General features: G+C 45.4%; 2 protein-coding genes across 2 annotated transcripts in view; one reads left to right on the forward strand and one right to left on the reverse strand.

Moving 5' to 3' along the window:
• Nucleotides 1-1,444, forward strand: part of PHGDH (phosphoglycerate dehydrogenase) — a 30,866-nt gene extending 29,422 nt beyond the window's left edge. The window contains exons 11-12 of the mRNA XM_027091126.1: nt 48-285; nt 1,139-1,444. Coding sequence (XP_026946927.1) covers nt 48-285; nt 1,139-1,293 — 393 coding nt within the window. The 3' untranslated portion in view covers nt 1,294-1,444. The remainder of the gene's footprint in view (nt 1-47; nt 286-1,138) is intronic.
• A 5,925-nt stretch (nt 1,445-7,369) lies between these two features.
• The window catches only part of HMGCS2 (3-hydroxy-3-methylglutaryl-CoA synthase 2), a 25,969-nt gene continuing 8,602 nt past the window's right edge, over nt 7,370-24,736 (reverse strand). Inside the window, 10 exon segments of the mRNA XM_027091012.1 lie at nt 7,370-7,401; nt 8,649-8,771; nt 9,404-9,513; nt 10,559-10,587; nt 10,589-10,733; nt 13,140-13,305; nt 14,670-14,834; nt 15,423-15,547; nt 19,153-19,188; nt 19,224-19,642. Of these exon segments, the coding sequence (XP_026946813.1) occupies nt 7,370-7,401; nt 8,649-8,771; nt 9,404-9,513; nt 10,559-10,587; nt 10,589-10,733; nt 13,140-13,305; nt 14,670-14,834; nt 15,423-15,547; nt 19,153-19,188; nt 19,224-19,642 (1,350 nt within the window).

The raw sequence follows: 24,736 nt of genomic DNA on the forward strand, positions 1-24,736 counted from the left end.
TAGGGAGGGGATGGGCGTCACTGTGCCTTTTTGCCTTCTCTCTGCAGGTAACCACTTCCCACAGCCCTGCTGCACCAGGGGAGCAGGGCTGCGGGAAATGCCTCCTGACCGTGGCCCTGGCAGGTGCCCCCTACCAGGCTGTGGGCTGGGTCCAGGGCACCACGCCTGTGCTGCAGGCACTCAACGGAGCTGTCTTCAGACCAGAGGTGCCTCTCCACCGGGGCCTGCCGCTGCTCATGTTCAGGACTCACCCCTCCAACCCTGCGATGCTGCCGACCATGATTGGTGAGGAGGGACCTGTCGGGCCAGCCGGTGCCCTTGAGGCAGCGGTGGGTGTGTGTTGAGGGCTCTGTCCTGGGACTGGGCTCCGTGGACTTTTGCCTCCTTCGGCCCCTCTCCATGCCTGCCGGCATCACTGGATCTGCAGCAGGTTCCAGGACATTTGGGGAGCCGGTATGGAGTTCTGAGGTTAAGTGCCTTATCTAAGGTCGTCGAGCGGTGCGTCAGGGCTAGGGCCCCAGAGCCCCTATTGATAGGCAGGTGCTCACCACAGCAAGGACACAGTTGAGAACTGCCTGTAGAGCTGTATCCCAGGAGCTCAGAATTAAGTTGCAGGTTTCCTTCTGACCGCAGGCCCGGTGGTGGCCAGCCTGATCCAACAAAGCATGTCAGGGCATCCCCTCCAGATGTCGTGGGCATCTTGGATCTGCTCCTGTCCCCTGGCGCTCGGGCTCCTGGGAGTTCGGAGCACTTCCAAGTATGGCAGAGAGTGTGTGTCCACAGGCCTCCAAGGGCCTAATTTCACTATCGTTGCCAGCTGCCCAGGGGAACTTTCCCCTGCTTTTCCCCTTTGCTGATGGTCTGGGTAAAACTGGCAGCCAGCAGGTCCAGCTCTGGCTCTTTGTGGTTGATCTTCCCTCCCCTGCCTTGCCTGATGGCCAGGGTGTTCCTAAAGCCTGCAGAATAGCGAGGGACCTGGGCAGAGCCCTTTGTTCCCTGTCTCAGCGCTTTGATTCTGAGACCATCACCCCCGTTGCAACATTGATCTTGGGAACTCAAGTCTTGTGAGCCTGCTCCCAGCCTCTTGCTTCTCCTTCCCCCCAGCCCTGTGCCAACCAGGGGTTTCTTCTACTTCCAGGCCTCCTGGCAGAGTCGGAGGTGCAGCTGCTGTCCTACCAGACCTCGATGGTGTCGGATGGGGAGACCTGGCACGTCATGGGCATCTCCTCCCTGCTGCCCAGCCTGGAGCCCTGGAAGCAGCACGCGACCGAGGCTTTCCAGTTCCACTTCTAACCTTGGGCTCACTTGTCCCAGCCTCGTGGGATTTTCTGAAGAAACACACCCACTGGGAGAGGAGAGCCACATTCCTGGGGCTGACGCTGCTTGTGTCTCATCTGACCCCTGTCGTACAGCAATAACCACCCAATAAAGAGCCTACCCCGTACTCTTCCGGGCACCTTTGTGTTGTCATTACCCTGAAGAGCCACCAGAGGGCATCCGCAGGCAGCCGTGGGGTTAGATGCTCTGCCTTGGAGGAGTAGGATTAAAGCTCAGACTGCTCCCACAGAAGTCTCCATCTGCTGGGGGGACAGAGCGCACAGGGGTCACTGGAAGCAGTGAGGAAAGTGCCACAACAGGTGTATATGAATTCTGTTGTGAGCAGCGGAGGAAGTCATTAGAGCTGTGGATGGTGGTTCCCAGGAGATAGTTGGAAAGATTTCATAAGGGGAAGAAAGTGTGAGTAAAGGCACAGGGCCTGAGGATGTTTGATGAGTTCACAAAGCCAGCTCAGTAGGGGCTGGGCAGTATATTACTTGATTTTTTTTTTAAAGATGATTTTCACAAAACATGGCAGAATGGTATTCCTGCATCCTAAGGGTTTCACCTTTTGAGGGTTTTTTACTCCATCTGTAGGGGATGACCCATTCCTACCTTATGCCCAGCAGCATCTGTTTCGGAGACAAGGCAGGCTAAGAAGGCCCGGCACCGGGCAGCTCATTGACAGTGGCAGGAGCAAACCCGTCACTGTGGCCTCAGAGCTGCGACTGAACCGAAGGTCGGTGGAAGCTCCACCAGTAACCGCTCACTGTGCTGACCTCAGCTGTGAGCTCATAACATGTATTAGGGCCTTGCAGGAGCAGACCTGGAAGGGGATGGGCCTGAACTCGAACAGCAAGGGGGCTTTGAGCTGCTTTGACCTTGAGCACAGTGCTTAATTCCCCTAAGCCTTTGTTCCCTCATCAGTAAGAGGGATAAGGACGCCTCTCAGGATTGAATGGCTTAAAAAAGTGGTGTATGGGAAGTGCCCGAGGCCCTTGGTCTCTTCATCCCTATGTCTTTCTTTAAGAGCAGACGACCAGGTCTCAGTCGCTTACATAGAATCCCTGCTCCAAACGGCCCTCCCTTTGCCCTTGAGGTAATGTTCTTTCAGATCTGGACGTGGGGTGTCCTGACATCAGACAGCCCGTTCTCTCTGCCTGGAAAGAGATCAAGAAGCATCTGGTGGGGGTCGGGGGTGGGGGCGGTGGGTGCTGGAGCCCATCGATAGCTAGAAAAGTAGGCTGAGATTGATCAGTTAAAAATTGAGCTCAATCTTCCGCCGCCCAGCCTCTTCTCAGAAGCCCCTAGACAAACCATATTCTGTGCTCTAAGGTGGTCAAAACAATTCTAGAAACCCCAATTACTTGAGCATCCCCAAATATCTTCCTACACGTGGGTAGGTTTTGAAGGCATGGGACACATTCACTGTATCACCCTGTCCTGCGGCTGCCCACGTAAACTCTCCTAAATTTAAAAGGGCAAGATTAAGTTTAAGATCCAGCTGGTGCTGTTTACTCCTTCGCATTTCTCTGTGGTTTGTGGCATCTCTGCACCGCCTAACTTTAGAGTGGAATTTCCTTCTTGTGTGTCTTGGCTGGGAAGCAGAAGTTTTGCTGAAAGCTCAGTGAGGGAGGCAGACGAATAGTGGGACAGGAGGGAACTGGCCTCCGAATGCTGGCTCCTGGGACTCTGAGATTCAGAAACGTACGTAAGTACGTACATGTGTGTGTGTGTGCGTGTGCGTGTGTGTGTGTGTGTGTGTGTTTAGTATGTCCCCTGGAGACCAGAAGTTGCCTCATGGTCAGTGGGCTGGACCACTCTCCACATCTGTGTCAATATACTGTGACATGTTGGTATTCTAGCTTGAGCTGCGTTAACAGGCCTCAATGCCTTTATCAAGTCATCACTCCGTCCTCTCCTGCTGTAGGTTGTCCTGGGTGATTTTTTGCCCACATAGGTAAGTTCTTTATCTGCATGATTGTAGCCTACCTTAGGGTGAAAATGGTGACCGGGCAACTGGAAAATCATTCCCTCATATGCTGACCTTAAACAGGGGGAGAGGGCTCTGTTCAGAGCCAGCAGGAGTCAGTTTTAATGAATTAGATGCCAGAAGTACCAGAGGAAGTCCTAGGGCTTAGTATCAAGGTCAGTGAAGAGGGGGAGAGGAAGGGGCTGGAAACCTCTGTGCAGTGGTGACAATGACCAGTGCCCTCCTGGGTGCCCTGCAGCTGAACCAGGGCTCATATTCTGCCGGCGTGCACGGTATGGGCAGCACCTTGATAGTCTCATTAAATATTTTTAATATCACCCCCACATAGGGTCCAAATGGCTCGCAAGTGGCAGCAGGCCTGGCTGCGGCATTCGGTGACACAGAAGGTCCTGGTTGCTCAGGCCACAAAGACCCCCCAGCAAACTATGTGGATAGAATCCAGGGTCCGGAGTCTCCTGCCTCAAGAACTCAGGTGATTATGGTACTAAGTGAAGTAAGTCAGACAGAGAAAGACAAATATCATACGACATTTCTTTTATGCAGAATCTGCAAAACAAAAAAATGACACAGATGAACTTATTTACAAAACAGAAACAGACTCAGAGACTAAGAGAATGAACTTACGGTTACCAGGGGGGAAGGATGGGAGGGAGGGATAGATTGGGAGTTTGGGATTGACACGTAAACACTGCTGTATTTAAAATAGGTAAACAACAGGGACCTATTGTATAGCCCAGGGAACTCTGCTCAATATTCTGTAATAACCTAAATGGGAAGAGATTTGAAAAAGAATAGATACATGGATACGTATAACTGAATCACTTTGCTCTACACCTGAAAATAACACAACACTGTTAATCGACTCTGCTCCAATATAAAATAAAAATTAAAAAAAAAAAAGAACTCAGGTGAATAAGAGCTTTGCTCCCACGACTACAGACACTACTCCAGAGATCCTAGGAAAGGCATACATTGTCCTGCCAGGGCTGCCAACTAGACTGAGGGCCCCCAAACAGCTTGCTGAGGAGGAGTAGGCAATGGGGGTCAGCCAAGGGGGATGCTGGGTGGCAGCTACAGCTGGTGTAAGAGAACAAGAGTTCAGCAAGCACCTGGAGAGGGCCTGGGAAGGGAGTCAGCTGATGCAAGATTAGCGCTCTCGCAGGGCTTTATCTCGGATTTTCTGGTGCCTGTTGTGAGTCGAACAGCCCGGAGCAAGCAGTGAAGTGGGCAGGCCCAGCACCTCATCTCCCAGTGCCCAGTGTCCTGTTATCCCTAGGGCGGCCTGCCCACGCCTGCCCTCCTCCCCACTGACAGAAGCCATCCTCCCTCCTCCAAAGTGCCCCTTTCCTGCTGGGGTGGCAGAGGAAACTTTCTACAAGTACATAAGTTAATAACTGAAATAAGTTCATGCCCCTGAACTATTGCTGTTTTACAAGAAGAGCAGTGCTCTAGCTCAAGAGGGAAAAACCATCCTCTAAGGGAAGAGTTTCCTGCTAGGGATTGAAACAATGTTTTTGGCTGCAGGAGCCCAAAACATAACCTATTCACTTCTGCCCTGTGCTCACTTGTGCCGGTAACACCAACAAGGCACGGGACCAAGGAGCTTTGATCCTCATATCCTGAAGTCATTTCTGGCCCCTGTCTGCTGGCTCTGTAAGGTGTCTGTAAGGTGTCTTACGATCAGGGAAGGAAGCTGGGGGTGGAGGCTGTGTTTCACCCTTTGTTCCCCCTGTACCTGTCAGAGAATGGAATTGGAAGGGAGAGAGGGAGGGTGTGAGGTGAGTGTTCGGCAAGTTCACTGCTGTGGGCGTACATGCGCGTGGGGAGAGTGGGACCTCAGAGCCAGGAGGGCCAGCAGGTTTCTCTGCGTGACAGCTGCTGCACTGGTTGTGTTCTGGTTTCCAAGAAATATGGGGGTTATTCCCTCCTTCCCTACTTTTTAATTGTGTTCTATTAGTTTAGTACCAAACCTAAAATTTAGAAATTCACAGAAAACCCTACGAAACAAAGAAAGAACTAACAGCACAGAAATTTAATAATAACAATAACAACAAGGCTATAACAAATGAGAGGCAAGCTATCTGGATCTTGCGGGAGACAACGGATCTGCCCCATTTCCGGTCTGTGATTCAAGGCTGAGCCTTCCCTCCATCCCTCCATCTCCCTTTTCACAAAGGGCTCCTCTAGCACCACAAGCCCATGACAGTGACTACAGCAGGGAAAGGCATGAAGGACCCCCTAAGGATGGCCCCTCACTCTACAAGGCCAGTGCTTTTGGGGGCTGCTGTGTCCAATCCAATCTATTTACCAGCTAAGAGTGGGGGACATTTACACGATCGAGAGAGGGCAGAAATTCTATAGCGTACTTTTTCAAGGAACCTCTCCACAGATAAAGAAACAAAAGAAGGACATTCAATCATGAGTCTCACCCTGGGCATCCCCCCTTTCCCCATACCTGCTCCTTACCCGAGGCAGGCTCTCCTAAAGATACCCCGAGGTCTAGGGCGTTCCACTGCCCTTCCAGCAACAAACTGGACGCCTGAGGGCCCTGAGCCCAATATCATGGGAGCCAAGGCTGGGAGGTGGGCAGGGTCCCCATGACACATCCTGTCTGTGATGGGAAAACAGGCTGGGCAGTGCAGAGGCAGAGCTCCGCAGAGCACTGCACTGACATACAATCTTTATTTCAGCTAACATCTCAGTGGTGTAGGTTCATTGCTCCTGTGAGACAAGGATGAGGCCCAGCTTTTCTTTTCTTGGTGCAATGCTGCTTAAGCATGTGGACCAGGAGAGGGAGGGAACCTGATTTGGAAACTCTCCCTTGAAAAATCCCAATTCTCTCTCTCTTTCTCTGTCTCTTCTTTCTCCTCTCTCTCTCTCTCTCTCTCTCTCTCTGCTTCTGATGACTGAACTAGCTTGACACATTTAATGGCCCCCTCTTTGCCACTGACTTGCCCTTAACAACCATATTACAAACAGACAACAGATAAGCAAACAAACAGATGACTCCCTGGTAGCGCCAAAGTCTGATGAGTCTGCTTAAGGAGACTGCCGTTCTCAACCATACCCTGCAGCCTGGCCGGTCGGCCCCCTTTCCAACCTCGCTTACCTCCTAACATCCCAGAGGCACACTTCAGTTGCCCCACAGGGCTGAGAACACTGGCAGTGGTTAGGAGTGAACAGAGGACACCCCTTATCCTGCAGTTTTCCTGTTTTATCCGGGTATCTGGTTTACCCAGGACTTCTTCCTCATCTTTCCCTGTTCCCTACCCTGCCCTTGGCAAACTTTTTAGTCTTCCCCCTTCATATACCAAAGTAGGGGGGAAAATTTAAAAACAGGAAAATATAGATGAAGTATTCGGGCACAGGGACTGATCTGTTGAGATTTATGGGTTGTAAAAGCAATTGCTTCTCACACTTCCATTCTGCTTATCTTCCCAATTTGGAAGATTAACTGAAGGCAGATATCTGGGTCCATGCACTACAAGATTCTAATTCTGAATCTTTGACTTTCCTTTAAAAAGTACCATAAAGAATTCTCCTATTTCTCTTCCTGATTCCATCCACTTCCATCAAACTCTTCTCTCCTTTTGCCCCTACCCACTTATTTCCCAAATCTCACTTCTTCTACCCAGAAGGAATCGCAACACGGGATGATTGCTCACAGACCCTTAGCCTAAGGTGCCCTCCAGCCAAGGCTTCTGCCTCTCACAGAATCCCCAGCACCCTGTTTCCTTATGAGTCTCTCCAACACACTGGCGTGTCCTTCTCTGATGCTCTTCATCTTTGTTACCAACTCGCCCCATTGGAGTAATGACTTCCATAGTTTCAGGTTTACAGCCTTCCTGCTTCTGTTACGGATGCTAATTTTGTTTCTATCAAGCTTCTAGGGGAGCTTCCTATCATGAGAGATCAGGTAAACAAGCTGACTCTTTTTTTCAGATTCAAGATTTAAGAACGTGCCCCTCCCCCCAGCTTTTGCCTTTCATGGGCAAAGAGCCCCAAGAGTTTTACTTGGTCCTCGTGGTACAAACTCCCCACCTCTGATCATTTTGGAAGCTACGGACCCTCACCAAGTGGTGAGAAATTCACTGTGGAATGAGAAGAGGCAATACTCACAAAGGGCTGCATGGGGTTGAGGAAGAGAAAATGGTAATAGGGACGCCTAGACCTTCACGTGGAGCTCTCCTGGCTGTGCTGCAAGGGGTGGTGAGGTCACCTAGTCTACACCCAGTAGGGCACTGGGCCATCAGAAGAACCAGAAGCAGCTCTCTTGGAGCTAGTACCTAAGACTTGTCTACTAGAAATTTTGTTATAGGAGTATGCCGTTTTTCTGCAGTAGACATGCCCTTCCTGCATTGAAATCTTCATCATGTCCTTCTGCCAATGGTACCTAGCTTGAGGTGTACCTCAGAGCATCCCGTTTTCTAATAGATACTTCCTTCCTAGCCCTAAGTTTTCCAACTCTGATTCATTGTAGTATTTCAAAGTTTTGTCCATTAACGTTCATCTCAGAGGTCCTATTTTTATTTTATTTTGTCCTCTTTTTTGCTCTAACATGTCCCCTGTTCCAGATAAGATCAATGACTACTAGGTCTAGGTTTTCTGGAACGTTCTCAATTCCATAAGTTCAGTCTCCTTTTCAGGGCCAGTCATGTGTCCCAAGTTTTGCTTGAAAAAATATGGTTACCCTGATTTTAAAATCACCATCTGGCTTCTCCAGTCCTAACTTTTGCTTTGGTGTACTTTTCCTATGTTGCTTTTTGGGGGCACTATTTTGTTTTATGTTTGGTAAGGAAAGGGGGTAGCTGAAAGAAGACAGTAATATTTGCCGATAACTTATTTATCATTAATTCATTCATTAATCTCTTTGGCAATCCTGCAAAGTTCGTATGATTTTAGAAATGAGGCAACTGAGAAAACTTCAATAATTTTCTCAAAGATAAAGAGCTGATAAGTTATCACAGCTCAGCTTAGACTTTGATATCCGGCTCCAAAATCTGGGCTTTTTCAACTGTTGCATAGATAGTGTTTTCAAAGACCATACATCTGGCTTCCAGGGGACTTCATTGTCCAGTATCCTGTTTTGGGTGGTTATCTATGCTCAGTGCTGGGAAACCATATGCTGCCTCCTACCTCTTCCCAACTCTGTCTTCTGCTTCCCCACCCAGTTCTTCCCCTTTCGAACCTAACAAACCTTCTCCCAATCATATCTGATAGAAGTCATCACTCTCACCCACTATATTCTAGACTTCTGATGAATCCCTGGCTCTCAGCTCCTGGCATAGAATCTGAGAAAAATTGCCTTCTCCTCCTCTCTTTCTGCCTTTTTTCTTACCCTTGTGGTAGGACTGTTCTCTCTGGTCCATTATTTCTGTAAACTTCTCAGGAGACATATGCTTCCGGGAGGTGAGACATTTTGGCAGGTCTGATGTACTGGATACCAGCTTCTCCGGTGGGGGGTGGGGGGTGGGGGGGCGGCGAGACTGGGAAGCAAAAGTAAGACTCTTAAACTTACTTCATTGTCATCACTACTACCAATCGCAAGTTCAATGGAGAGCCAGGCTCTGTGGGAGCTCCCGCCCCGGGGGAAAGTGCTCTATGTATGGCTTAGAATGTCAAGAAATGATAAAGCTCAGCAAACTTAATGTTAGCAGAACATACAGGCAGACCCTCATTTAGTCAAGGTGTATCCCGTTTAGCGCCTAGATGTATGCCCTTGATCACGTCCATCATAAAATAATGCACAAATGTTTCCTGGATATCTCAAATCCATCCATTTCTCTTTAACCAGTTGCAACCAAACCACCACCATCACCTCTTGCCTAGACTATTTGCTGGAACAATCTGACAGGTTTCCCCACATTCACCTTTGTTTCTCATCAGTCTAGTCTCTAAGTAGTAACCAGGGAAGTGCTTCGAATACATGAACTAGACAAACTTACTCTATTGCTTAAATCCCTTGAGGGCTTTCCTTTGTTCTTAATCACAACATAATTCTATCAAGGTGGGAGCCTTGGTAGTGGTGAGGCAGAAAGTGGTTTCTTTTACCCGATGAAACTGGCCAGGAGTGCCTGATCAAAAGACTGGACTCACCTGGAGAAGCATCCTGAGGCACCCGAAATGAAGAGAAACTTTCCGCTAAGCCAGAGCCATAAGAGAAGGCACCAGTCTTGGAGCCAGCCAAGTCCTGGGCAGAGTGACTGCGGTGAAAGAAATCAAAAACCTAACACCACACATCAACATTATGTTCCGCACTGCAAAGAAGCCACCAGTCTAGTCAACCTCTTGCAACTAGCAATGGGTTCTGGGCACTCTACACAAACAGGGGCTTCTGAAAGACCCTGGGGGTAGGCCCAGAAGGAGGAAAACTTACCAAGAGGAGAACAGCTAAAGTCTAAGATACAGAAGCCACAGTGAGCATAACTGAATCTCTGGGATGTAAAAGGAACTTCTCCCCACCCAGGAAGCCAAGATGAATTCAGTGAACTCTGAAGGCACCTCCAAGTGAAGGTCAGACCACTGGACTCATCTCAAGGCTCCCGTGTTGACTGGCAATGCTTCAGCAGTTGTAACTTTTTTTATTCTACCCTCATTAGGAATAATTTGAGCAAGTCCAATGATATACATATATATTTTTCTCATGTTGTATGCATGTACTAGTACCAGTGTTTTCTTGTAAAATCCACAAAATAGAATATCTATAAAAATAAAAACTAACACTTGGGCCCCTGCTGAGCATTACTGTTTTAATTGCTTCAGACATTTAACATTCATCAAAACCTTAGAAGGTAGGTATTGCTATTGTACAAATTTTATAGTTGGGAAAAAGAAGGCGCATAAAGGTTAAATATTTTTCCAAGGTCAAAGCTAATAAATGGTAAAGGGATGTGAACACAGGTTGTGGCTCTGAACCTAGAATCTCTTGACCAACATGCTTTACTGAGTACAGAGATTTTAAAGGATGAGATCAAACTATGCATAAAAGTTCTACTATTTTCCTGCTGCGCCAGATAGGTCTTGCTGGTCCCCTGGCATCGTACGTGCACTTCACTTTGGAGACCTGTTTAATACTGATGGTGCATCTGCCTGCCCATACACCTTTGAAACCTGTTTCTTTCATTTTCCTTCCTTTCTTCTTTCTTTCCTTTTTGAAGAACTTCTGAACCAGAAGAGGAACAAAACTTGGTTGAACCCTCAGACCAGAGGCCACGGGTGAGAGGAGGTGGGGTCACATGCCGTACTCACTGGAACAGAAGTGCGGCCAGGCATCCCTCCGTCCAGGGATGAAGTGTACATATTCCCGTTGTGTGTGGAGAGGTAGAGGGACGCCTTGCTCTTCTTGTTGAACATGTCTAGAGAGGCCTTTTGAAATGCTTTTTCTACATCCTTATCGGTGTAGGTGTCTTCCAGCTTTAGCCCCCTGTGAGGCAGCCAGAGGAATAGGCCAGGCGAGAAGCCACGTGAGGGAAGGAATGCAGCACGGGGAAAAGTGTAACAAGCTACTGGAGAGAAGACTTTGGGACACATGTTTTTTATAATAGAATATTTGGAAATACAGAAAACACAGAGGAAAACTGTCACGAATAGTCTTACCGTTCAGAGAGAGCACTTAGGTCGTAGTTTTCTTATGGAATCCATTCCTAATTTTATACAGTTTATTGGAAAGTAAAATCATGCGATACATTCTGTTTAGCATGCTTCCTTAACTAATTTTCTCTATGACATTGTCAGCTTCTCTAACATTATTATTATTATTTTTTTTGCGGTATACGGGCCTCTCACTGTTGTGGCCTCTCCCGTTGCGGAGCACAGGCTCCGGACGCGCAGGCTCAGGGGCCATGGCTCACGGGCCCAGCTGCTCCGCGGCATGTGGGATGTGGGATCTTCCCGGACCGGGGCACGAACCCGTGTCCCCTGCATCAGCAGGTGGACTCTCAACCACTGCACCACCAGGGAAGCCCTCTAACATTATTTTTAAAGGCTGCCAAATGGACCATGATATGATGTACCCGACTTTAACCAATTGACCCGTTTCTGTCCTCATTAGCTAAAATACTACAGAGAATAGCTACGTTTGTTTTTTTTTAGGAAACATTTGTTTTTCATTAAAAATGTTTATGCAATTGTAAAAGGTTACTTTCCATTTACAGTTATCACAAAATGTTGGCTATATTCCCCGTGATGTACACTACATCCTTGAGTCTATATTAGACCCAATAGCCTGTACCTCCTACACCCCTATGTTGCTCCTCCCCCTCTCCCCACTGGTACGCACTAGTTTGTTCTATCTATGAGTCTGCTTCTTTTTTGTTATATTCACTTGTATGTTGTATTTTAGATTCCACTTACAAGTGATATCATACAGCATTTGTCTTTCTCTGTCTGACTCATTTCACTTAGCATAATGTCCTCCAAGCCCATCCATGTTGTTGCAAATGGCAAAATTTTGTTCTTTTTTATGACTGAGTAGTATTCCATTGTATATGTGTACCACATCTTCTTTATCCATTCATCTGTTGATGGACACTTAGGTTGCTTCCACACCTTGGCAAATGTAAATAATGCTGCTCTGAACGTTGGGGTGCGTGTATCTTTTCAAATTAGTGTTTTGGGGTTTTTCTGATGTATACCCAGGAGTAGAATTTCTGGGTCATATGGTAGTTCTATTTTTATTTTTTTGAGGAATAGCTACATGTTCTTTTAAACATGTGGAATTACTGAGCCAAAGATGCACACCTATTAAGGCTTTTGCTTCATGTTTTCCTATTACTCCCCCAAATCTTTGTATCAGTTTACTATTGCTCATTTTCTCATAGACTCAATTCTGGGTATACAAAAATTTTAAACGCTATCTAAAGAAAACATTAACTTGTTTATATTTGTTACTAATGGGTATGCACATTTAAAAATATGATTATGTGCATTTCTTCCTTGAGGAAGTTTCTTGTCCATATACTTTGTTCAGTTTTCTACTTAGTGTGTTTTTCTTGTTATGGATGAGACTTTCATATATTAGAGATAGTAAGCTGTTATCTTTGGTATATGTTAGAATTTTTTTCCATGGGGTAGGTCTTAGAAGCAGTGTTTGTGCTAATTTGGATGTTGGTGGCAGGGTTAGCAGTAGTAGTTAGAAACAGGGGCAGATGTTGGTAAAATATCCCAAAACTTGAACAGATACCAAGAAGAAAGGGAAAGATTCCCTTCCCAGTGAGAACTCTTTGTATTCTTCTTTTCTGAATGTCTTGGAGTATCGCATCAATAAACAGCATTCTCCCTGCTTTATTGACAGCAAAGGGGAGTGAGCTGGACTATCTCTATTTCATAGGTGCGGGGATTTGAGGCAACAAGCAAGACATTCATTAAGCCAATGGCTAGTGGGAATGAGACCAGATGCTCCCCAAGTTGCCATCCTGCATTGTGATTATTTGCTTCTAGGTGTTTCTTTCTGTACAGACTGTGAGATCCTCTAGGCAGGTATCATGGAGTCACATCCACTTTTATGTCCCCAGAGTTTAGTATGATGTCTGACACATAGTTGATGTTCATAACATGTTTATTGCCTGAATAATTTAGCCACACTCCCTTTCCCCTCTTTATTACTCTCCGAAGCTTCTTACAGTCACTTGATCCATAGGTTCTGGCAGTGCCCCTGTGCTCCCTAAGATACAGGGTGAGGTCTCTGAGAAAACAATAACGCACTAACCCACGTGAGGACTTGGTGTCATTTCTACTGTGTTGGAGGATTGTTGTCTTTTCCTACAGGAGTGGCTGGTGGTCCAGACTCAAGGCATGAGGAAGCCTCCTCCTTCTTATGAAGAGAACTCACCTGAAGGCTTCCAGCCTCTTATAGAGGCCGGTCTGTGTGTTGCCACTGGCTAAGAGAAAGTCATTGAACATCAGGTGAGCCAGGGATTTCTGGACCCTCTTGCAGAAAGGTGTGTGAAAGATCACAAACTGTAAGTCATCAGGAGTGAAATGTCGATCGATGCCAGCTGGAAGAAGAAGTGTGAAAGCAAGGATGTGGCATGATCCACTTAGGCATACTCTCCAAGATCTAACTGTGCTGCGGTCTCCCAGAAAACTGGCTCCTACCTCTGGCAAACACACAGAGGTTTGTTCATTCATTTTACAAGCATTTTGCTAAGCACTCTACGCATAAAGAAGGTAAAGAAACAAATATTTTCTTCCTATCTGCCATTGCCAACCTCTAGGACAAATAATTCCTCAAATCAACCTCGTACTGTATTATTTTCTCTATTTTCCAGGGGAGAAAACAGTCTCCAAAATATGAAGCTGAGTCATGTGTCCAAGGTCACCCAGCTTGAAAAGAGCTGGCTTTGGCTTTGGGTTCTGGTGTCTCTGGATCTACACTCCAGACTCTCTCATATTCCAAAGAGAAGAGCAATGCACCCCCTGCCCTTAGGAAAGTTTACAATTCGGTGCTGAGATCCAAAGCGGCATTGATCAAATTCCATATGAGATTAAGGACTAAAATTAGAATGTCATAAGAATTCAGAGGATGCCAGAGCAATTAACCAATAACAATTTTATTGGGCAGAGGCAGAGATGTCCAAGTCGACTCCTTTCCCATGGAGGCAGCCAGCATCCCACCCAGTGCAGCAGAGACAGGCAAGATGCTTCAGGACACCCCTAAAGCATCCATGCTCTGAGGCTTCAGCACATGCCTTTTCCCACACTGAAACCTGCCTTTTTTAGATGCCCATCTGGGCATGGCTAAACAGGTAGGAACCCCCCACCGCTTTATTTTTTAAGTGTATGGGTTTCTCTTTATTTTTAAAAGAAGATTCGTTTCTTTTGTGATTATGGAATTGGTACATATTTTTTAGCAGAGAACTTCAGAAAGTAAGGTGAAAATAAAATCAACTTCCAACACTACCAGGCAAAGAAAAGAATCACTGATAACACTTAAGTATACTGAAAATATAGGTAAGAATTTTCAACATCAACCAGACTTTAAAAGATGGCAACCTATAAACCAAGAGTCAAATCACTCCTGACTTCAACAGAAACGAATCCTGGCCTCCACAGGACGTGGTCACTCTGATTCACACAGTACCTCCCCAGGTGGCCGGCACCCACTGGCTTCAGCTTTGACCTTGGATTGTCTACTTTCTTTCATTTAACTCAAGTTAGAGGCAATTTCATGCTTGACTCTGGGCGACTTCCAAAGGGACTTTAGCTCAGGCCCAGGAAAGGGTGTCAGAAGAAGGGGACATGAAACAATTCTCTTGTGATCATTTGAAGAGGAGAAAAGAGTCCTTGTCTTAAGAGGTTAGGACATACTCTTGGCCTCGTGTGAATAGGGTCCCCACCTTCTGCCCTCTGAGCCCCATACCTTGCTCCCACTTGTTCTGGATCTTTTGATGGTATAACATGTAGCATCGGTCCAGGGCCCGTAAGTAGCGCTGGATGGACAGCTTCCCATCCAATTGTGGGCACTCTGAAGTCATATCTGCTTTGCAGAAGTCATATACATTCTCCATGTGGGTTGCTCTAAGCCCTGGAAAGGCACACAGAGGGATTCGGGGACTGTACAAGGCAGCCCACGTTGAGCAGAGAGGATAGGAGAGCCGCATACAAGCAGCCCCCTGGTCTTTATCTTTCTCGTGCCCAAGCCTGAGCCCACCGAGCATCCCTCATGTGTTCAAAAGGAGCTGATTGAATTGCCACTTTTATATAAATGAGATTTATATTTCCATTTCCATACCTAGATGGGCTTAAAAAAAATCTGGAATAGACACCAAAAGTCTCAAAGGAAAGCTCTCACTTTATACTCAATTATCTTCTTTCATTTTCAGTTGTCAGTTTAGCTCTCAAAGGGTCCTTGTCAGCAGCACCAGTGCCAGCCATTCCACACATCATTATCCCAAAGTGTGATGGTGCAGAAGAGGCAAGCTTGCTGATCCCTCTCTTCCCCTCCTCCCTGCCCTCTGCTCCCCAGTCCAGTCTTTTGGAGACAGTCAATATCATCATCAGATCCACATTTCGGCCCTGCATAGTGGGTGGGCCAACTTGGAATTAGGAGCTAGGTATCTGGCTACGCCATGCACGGTCTCCCGGCGCCACATAGCCACTGTTTACTACAAACCTCTCTCGAGGGCTAGAGGGCCCTTGGGCCCAACCAGCATTGCCACAGCTCCAGCCCTGCCTGTGGGGTGAATATTACCACTGTAGTACACTGCGATGTCTCCACAGACCACCAGGGCATAGTGACTTGTAATGAGAGACAAGAAATAATTATTATCACTACCAAATCTCAAGTAGACTGAAAGCCTCCTGTACGCCAGGCACAATGTTAGGTACTGGTGATAGATCACTGAAACAAAATAAAAATTCTTGCCCCATGGAACTTGTTCTAGTGAAATTCATCATGACACATTTGAAATGCAATGTCAAAACTCAGTGTTCTGTGACTCTAGCTGTAAAATCCTCATTTATTCAGAATTCAGTTTCTGAATTCAATGAAACATTCATACATTAGCACTTCTGGAGATAATTTAGGTTTGTACTGATCACCTTACAGCACTTCATAGTACTACAGTGGAAATTTCTTTCAAATCATAGAAGGCCAAGGGATGGGGAGGGAAACTAATATTTGAAATCCTAGATAGACATGAGCTATCCTCAAACAATCCTTAAAATAATCCAGTGAGGCAGGAATTATCCACATTTACAAAGGAAGACACTGCCTTCTAGAGAATCCAAGTAATTTGTCTAAGGTCACCCACCTCATGAATACGGAATTATATATTCAGACCCGGTTCTGACTGGATCCTGAACCACGTGCTTCGAACAATCTGGTATTACCTTCCTTCTGAGAAGAGTTAGTGTCAAGTAACCACATTTAATGTAGGTGGTCCATAGTAACTACTTCTATAGTAGCCAGATGATTATTCAATAAATAATTGTTGTCTTGAATATTATTTGTTCCTCTGTCATCTGATAGTACTGCCCGCCCTCAAACTTGGGTTTGTGAGAGAAACATGGCGGCAATTTTAGGATTCTACCTAAACTGTGAGGAAGCCCCCAGGGTTTACGCCAGCACTGTGTTGAGAGCCATTATTTCTGTATAATTCAGTCCTCACAATAAGCCTATCTGTCAGATACAGTTATCTCCTCTTTATAGACAAAGGAATTGAGACCCAAAGAACCTGAGTCACTTACCTAAAGCCACGCAGCTAATAGATGGTAGGATAAAGATTCAGAGTCAAGGTTCCAACCCAAATTCATTGAAACCCAAGAACCTTCTCTTAAGATTATATAACAACTCAAACTCCAACCCCAACGAAACAGTATTGTTATTTTTTCTCTGCAATTTTATATACATAAATATATAAAAATATATAATAAACATATAATATATATAAACAAAATTTATATATGTATATAAAATTAGGAAACTATAGAATAGTATTTAGAAGCCATTAAGGAAAAAACCAGTCAATTAGACTGCCTAAAATTAAAACCTTCTATCAGAAACAAACTCAAAAGACAAACTGGGGAAGTATTTACAGTACATAAAGCCAACAAAGGATTATTTTCATTCATATATAAGTGTCTCATAAGAAACATAAGATATGTAATAGAAAAATGGCCAATAAACATCATAAAAATATCAAAGTTCTCTTATAATAGCAAAGGAAAATCGATGATACTATTATCTTACTTATTAAACTGACAAAGATTAGAAAGTTTGATAATATATATTGTAGGAATGCACTTTAGTACAACACGTTGAAGAACAATTTGGCATATTTTATCAAACTTTTAGATCAAACTATTCTGCAATTCCACTTCTAGGAATCTATTCCTAGAACATATTATCATGAGTATGCAAAGCTATTGTACAATGTTCATTAAAACAGTATTTATAATTGCAAAAACATACATCAATCTAAATATCCATCTATATGGGACTAAGGTTTGGCATATCTATCAATAGAATATTATGTGGCTTTTAAAAGAATGACTTTAGGTGACCTTATGTGTATATCTATCTATCTGTCTATCTTATATCTATCTATCTATAGAATGACCTCTAAGACATCATAGAGATGAGGAATAATGTGTACAATGTTAAAAAATGAATAGATAAGGGTATGCTTTCAGGTACATAGAAAATTCCTGGAAGAATACATAGAAACTGTCAGTGTTAAATTATGGGAGTTGGTAATGGGGTGTCAAAGGGAAATTTTCTTTACTTTCTTTACTTTTCACCCTTTTGTGTGTGTGTGTGTGTGTGTGTGTATGTACTTAACTGTTGGTTTCAATTACCTTCATTTAAAACAAAAAAAGACAAGAAAAAATGAGGTCTCTCAGGCAATCTGAGCCAGTACCACTCTTTCCTTCCCTCATACCCTGCTGTCTCTCTGGAGTGGTCCAGACCTTCTTGGTGAGTCCCAGAACCACCTTCTCCCATCTGAGGGTCCCCAGGTGGATGGCCAGGTCAGAAGCAGAGATCACATCTACGCTGGCCTTGTCTTGTTTTGGCATTTGCCATTAGACTCAAGCTTAAATATGCTTTTTGTTTTAGTATAGATTAACAATTCACATCCTAATAGCTTGTTTGAATTTTTCCCCCGCAAGACATCACGTTAAAGAAGGATGCATTTGCAGCCCTCTCCTGTGGAATACCCAACCATTCAGCAGAATCTACTCATTTGAAATGACATGTTTGAAGCTGCTAATGCCCCCAAATATAGGCTCTGATTTTGGGTTAAAGACTGGTGTGTGTCCCTTGCCCTTCACTTCTACTCTCTAACTAAATTCTGGGCTGGACATATTGGTGGTGACGGTAGTAGGGGTTGCTGGAGAGGTAATAATACAAATGCCAAGCAGGAGAAGCACTGCAAGTACAGGTTTGACGATGTAGAGACTAGAACATGCCAAATCAATGGAATCATTGTTGGCGAGGCTACGCAGGGCAGTTGAAAAAAAACACTGAATGGGTGTGTGGAATTGTACTGCCTTGTTGCATGAACAGAGACAAACCATTAAACTCTTCTTGGCCTCTTTTAAAGTGAAAAATATTGGATTAGATAGTCTCTAGGGTCACCGCCAACATCAAGACTTCATAATTAATTTTATAATTAATGTTTATTATGGTTTCTAAAGTTTAAATTCTGGTTTCCAACTTAGTAAAGGTAGGGCCTTGTCTGCCCAGGTACTGTTTTTTCACATCTCCATTGATATCTTGTTTAATGCCTGTAAGGCAGGTAGGCAAACAAAAACTCTGAGTCTCGCAGAGGTTAAGGGACTTGTCATCAATTATTGACAGACCTAGGTTTCTAACTCTCCTAGGAACCAGGCAAGGGAGAGAAAGTAGAAATACTCTGTGTCGTAGTCTATCCTGTGATCCTTTGGGTCTATTTTTATCAGGGTGTTTTTCCCTAACACCTAAACTTGTTTAAATCTTTTAACATCACCAATCTCTTTCCCGCTCAGAGACTTGGGAGAAACCTTAGAGAAACAGGAAGAGTGAAATGGGAAACATACCAAATTTGATTTGGTGTCTTGCTTCTGCCATGCACTACGTGTAAGATATTAGATCCTCCATTTTCCCCCCATAAATCAGGTATGACCCCCACTTCCTAGGCTGTTGTGAGGACCAAATGAATGACTCTGTGAACATGCTCCCTGATTAACTGTATAAAGCTATACACGTCTCAGTGGTTATTATCATTGTGGTTGTTGGATGATCGCAGCAGCTGTATGAAGAAGGTGTCCTTCCCTCCCTGAATGAAACCACCCAAGGAAAGGAGAAGCTGAGGATTCGGCCTCCAACCCAGCTCCCTTCTTACGTAAGCCTCTGGCAGCACGTACCATCCCAGGAGCTGGACTCCACCCAGTTGGCAACACTGAATAGAGAGAGGCAGTGTCACCGTAGCAGGCTCTGGTGGTATCTATGCCCTCAATGTCAGTGTTGCCTGAATCCTGGAAGAGCTCCTTGAGCACTGTTTTGACACCCTTGGACTTGTCGATGATGGTCTCAGTGCCCACTTCCAGCCGGCCCACAGATTCCCATGGGAGCTGCGTGTGCGCCATCAACTGCTGCACCACTGTCAGGCACAGGGAGTTGATGCCCTCCTGGACTGAGCAGAAGCCCATCTGGGTTTGGCCCATGCCCACTGTGTACTTCCCTGCCTCCACATTGTTAAACTTCTCCATGTCTGTTTGGTCCACATAATGGGCTGGGAAATAGACCTCCAGGGCAAGGATGCCCACATCCTTTGGCCAAGCATCTCTTTTGGCCAAGGGGATAGCAGGGACTGTAGAAAACGTGTAGTAGAGGAAACAATCAAAATTCCACTAATGGGCTCTAGCCAGTTTCCTCAAAAGACAGTACAGCAATCATTTCATTCATTTTTTAAAAAATATATTTTAAAGACATCAGATGAATACAAATTTAGGATTGTTATATTTTTATCAGATGAATACAAATTTAGAATTGTATTTTCCTGTTGAATTTACCCTTTTATCCTTAGTAAATGTCCCTCCGGCATTTTTATAGCTAAATATATGTGGAACAAGCAACGTCTGTGAGAATACAGAAGACAGAGAGGGCAATTCCAAACTGGAGCAGAGAAAAAGTGGAGAAAGATTCAGTAAAGAGGGAAGAAAACTGTTTCTTTCCTGGACCCACCACCTCTCTTCAACCCTGACTCCTAATCCCTCTGGAGAAGATCTGGAGTTTCTCCTTCTAGCTACAAGTAAAGAACTCACCAAGCCCACCTTCTATTTGTTCCACATAAAAAGTACCTGAAAGCTGGTTACTTTAGAGGTATTCTTAATTTTCCAGATGGTGAAAGCAAGGCACACATGGGTGAAGCGATGTGCTCAGGGTAACTTCTCAGTTTCTCATCTGTTAGAAATATTCTGTCTTTTCACTCATGAGTACCACCAAATTCCTTTGACTTGCATCTGGCTACAGGATTCCTGATCGTGGAAGAGTGACAGGGTGGCTCTGCAGGCTTATGCATTTAGCTCTATGCCACAGGAATTGTAGCCCAGATGGAATGTATCCATCAGTCATCCGCAGGATTCTGGGCTTCTTGTAACCCCCGTTCTCCCATCAGAGAGGTCACTTTAAAGGACTGCTGTGAGGCAAAAGTGGGTCATGTGATCACAAGATAGTGAGGCAAAGTGATAAATGTTTATTCATATCTGACAAAAGAGAATTGAAGTTTAGTTCTCTGCCCTATTTGGTGACACTCAGATAATTAGAGTTTATACTCTCAAATGTTTGTGGAAGAGCTTCCCAGTACCTAGAGCTAATGGCTACCCAGATCTCAGTCCTGTGCTTGGCTGGGTTTTCTCTCATTCTCATTCTCCCTCTGTCGTCTCTAAGCTCACTCCATCACTCTCTTCCCAGTTAGAAATCTCAAGTCATAAGGAAAGTTTCCAAGAATTAGTCACATTGTAACTTTTGTAAATGTCTTGGTAGGGGGTTATTACTTGGAAATGGATTCCAGAGCCTTGAAGAAAAGTTAACATGTAGAGGTTTCCAGAAACATCAGGCCACTGGAGTTAAGAGTATCCACCTAATCTTGTACTTTCTCTAAAAAATAATCACTTTATTTAATTTAGAACTGGTTTTGTTCTGGTGTTGCTTGGTTCAAGAACATGCATCAGACTTTTATTTCTTTACTCCATCTCGCCTCCTTCTCTTGTGTTTCAAAGTTAGCTATTAGGGCTTCCCTCGTGGTACGGTGGTTAAGAATCCACCTGCCATTGCAAGGGACACGGGTTCGAGCCCTGGCCCGGGAAGATCCCCACATGCCGTGGAGCAACTAAGCTGGTGCACCACAACTACTGAGCCTGTGCTCTAGAGCCCACGAGCCACAACTACTGAGCCTGCGTGCCACAACTACTGAAGCCCACACACCTAGAGCCCGTGCTCTGCAACAAGAGAAGCCACGACAATGAGAAACCCATGCACTGCAACAAAGAGTAGCCTCTGCTCACCACAACTAGAGAGAGCCCGCACGCAGAAACAGAGACCCAACACAGCCAAAAAACAAACAACAACAACAAAAAATTAGCTATTATATGCCAGGCACTGTGCTATGGAGGGCTGTGGGGGTGAAGGGGACGGTCGGAGAAAGGCGGAGATCAAGGTTCTTGGGGACCTCCTCCACCAGTAGGAGGAATGAGATAAGCACATACATACTATATAACCCAACCAAGAGTCAGAATATGATAAAGGCCACAAGAGGGATATGGGCGAAACCCCACGGGAATTCAAAGGAAGCAGCGATTTCCTGTGTGTGGGAGAATCAGGACTGGCCTCATGGAAGGGGCTAAATTTGAGGTCAACATTGATGGGTAAGTGGAGCTTCTTCTGATGAAGAATTGGAGGGTGTCTGCAGGGGCAGTGCCACAGCAGGGGGTGATTGAACAGGTAAGGGTACCTGGAGCAGAGAGTGAAGGGGAGAAGGAGGACAACAAATGAGAAAAGCAGGTGGGGACCATGAAGTGGAGGGCAAAGGTCTTCCTTATTTTAAAGGCAGTTGAAGCACATGGGGTGGGAGCCGTCTTTATGGTGGATTTAGAGTGAATGCAAGTTGGATTAGAGGGGATAGACATACAGAGAAAAGGAGAGCCATAAAGAGGACTCTTAATACCCATTCAGGCCATGGAAAATGGGATTAGCTGTGAGTACACCAAAAGGGAGATGTGAATGATAATTCCAAGTGTTGGAACCAAGGACATCAGAAGGAGGGGGCAGGTTAGGGGGACTGAGGTTTATCTCTTGGAGGACAGCCAACGGTTGCTCATTGAGACAAGCAAATCCACTTCAATCCCTTCCTCACAAATGGAAAAACATGTTAAATTCCGAGCTGGGACATTAGGCCTCTACTCAGGGGGTGGGGAAGAGTGTTGATGATGGTGGGGAGTCATGAAGAAAATAAGAAGGCTGAAGGCATCTCCTCCCACCCAATACATCCACGCACCCAGGTTCCCTGGGCACCAGGCAAGGGAAGACACTGGGTGAAAAGTGTTTTTCTAAATATTCTTGGAACACAGTGTAGAAATGGGAAGGAAGGAAGAGCTAGTCCTAAAGTACACTGGATGGTTTAGGGGTGTCCGGGTGCTAGCGGTAGCTGTGTTACCATCAATGCTGGGAGACTGTGAGCCCTTGGGCTGGACTTGGGGAGTGTTTGCAAAAAAAAAAAAAAGGAGTGTGTGTGTGCTTCTGTGCATGAGCACATGGTACACACACACGCACACACATACACTCTTATCTGTACATCTCATGTCCCCCTTTCATGAATTCAGAGAGCAGAGAAACACGCTTCTTATCCTCCGTCCATTTTGAATCTGACTGCAGTGACTTGAAGCAGCTGGTTTTACTGACACTGCAGGTGACACAGAGTCCTGAAGGTCTCAGCAGGGGCTGGGGGGAGAGGTGCAAACGGTGGTGGAGAGAATGCCATGGGCCCTGGTACCGATATTTCCATTGCTTCGTGCTGCTAGGGGTGTAAAACGTGTCTTGCTGACATCGGCAGGTGCCAGAGGTTTGGGATCCTGGAATTCTGTAAACAGACCTGGGCTGTCTCTTTAGAGATGAGGTGACTGAGACCTTGAGAGGTTAACTTGCTTCTCTAAGGCTGTGCCCAAGTCTTGCCAACTTTTGACTGGGATTCTAGTGACTTCTGCCTCCGGAAACCCTACCCCTGCTTATCGAGGCTCTGTGGCTTCTAAAACTGGGCACAACTTCTCACTTAGAACATGGGCAAATCAAAGAAAAGCATCATCTCTCCAACATGTACATACCTGCACTGCTCCTGGGCATGTATGGGAAAGGATGGCACTGATCCCTCCTTTCTTGGGCTCTTGTGGCAGCCTTGTTTATGTTCAGCCACCTCAGGAGGCTATGGTGTTCCTTATAATACATCCTAAGGTAATCCAACCTGGTCTTGGACCCTTGTCTGAGTTACTCTCACTTGGTTGTCGAGAAAGCTCTCTGTTGAGTTAGCTGTTATTAATGTATTGTGATGATAAGGAAAATTTTTCAAAACCAAAGGGAATGAATCTTTTCACAGTAGCCCTTTAAGTAGTTGGGAGTGGTACGGGCCTACAGGCAAAGGGCTGGAATTAGAGAGGATAAAGAGCCTGCTCCATTTCTTCTGTTTTTATTGTCGTTCTTGTGTTTGTATAGCGCTATACAATTTCCAAGTGCAATGCAATAAGTGCTGCAATAAAAGTACAGAAGCCCTAAGGAGGTGATCGTCATTTGCAGCTCAAGGTCTCCTGAAGAGGAAAGGTCTGCTTTACTGATGAGGCTAGTGATATGTGGACAGGTGATCCAGCTTTCCCAAAGATCTACAGCTGGTAAATGGCAGGTTGGGCACTCAACCATGTCTTTTGACTCCAGATTCTGCTCTTTCCACTTTGGTCTTCCACTTCACAATAAAATGTTCCTGCCCTCTGATCTTCTAATGAATCTCTCCCTCCATCCCTCTCTCATTGCACCGATCTTCCTCTATCTTTTACAAGAGTCATGCATTCACTCATTAGTTCATTCAATTAACCCCTCTGTCTACTATGACTCTGTGCAGGGCATGGAGAACAGTCAGAGCGGTTCCTGATTTAGGGGAAACAGAGGCAACTTCATTTTGCTGAAGACAGAGAACTTCCAGCTGCCCCCAGAAGTCCAAGTCTCCCAGGTCTTCCATCATCTTTAGATTCTTGCCTCCATACATCTTGGTGCTTACTGCTCTAACCCAATCTCCCACCTTGCTCTGTCACCCCATGCCCTTCCACTGAGCCACTGGCAAAGCTCTGTCATCAACTGAAAATTCCTTATTTCCAATCCTTTTTCTGAATACGCCCTTTGCTTCTTTCTCTGTCTCAGACTGCAACTCTCACATGGTGGTTGCGCTCTTTGCTTTCCATAATATGGGATCCCTGGCCAAAGGAACCCAATGTACTGCAGTGCTTGGAATAAGGCATATGTCCTCTTTGCTCTTCGCTGATATCCCCAGAGTATTTTTCTTCTCCCTCCTCTCAAAAGCCCCATTCTCTGCAAGCACATGCCATCAGTCTGGACCACCCAGTGCCTTTCATTCTTGCAGTCAACATTCAGTCCTGCTCCACTACCCTTGTTCATGAACATGGAAGCACAGGGATCACTGCCTTCTGTTCCACCCTCAATCCTCAGCATTCTTGGAGATGTGAATCTCCACATAGGTAATTCATCCACGCTGCCCTCTCACGTAAGTTCCCACTTCCATGATTTTTGTCCTCCACTTGACCTCAGCCTCCCATCCCACACTCATACTCTTTTTTTTTTTTAAGTATAGTTGATTTACAATGTTGTGTGAGTTTCAGGTGTACAGCAAAGTGATTCAGTTATATATATATATATATATATATATATATATATATATATATATATTT

This window comes from Aethalodelphis obliquidens, unplaced genomic scaffold (assembly GCF_003676395.1).
Source record: "Aethalodelphis obliquidens isolate GAN/ISIS:26980383/991018 unplaced genomic scaffold, ASM367639v1 scaffold70, whole genome shotgun sequence".
Taxonomy (NCBI): Eukaryota; Metazoa; Chordata; class Mammalia; order Artiodactyla; family Delphinidae; genus Aethalodelphis; species Aethalodelphis obliquidens.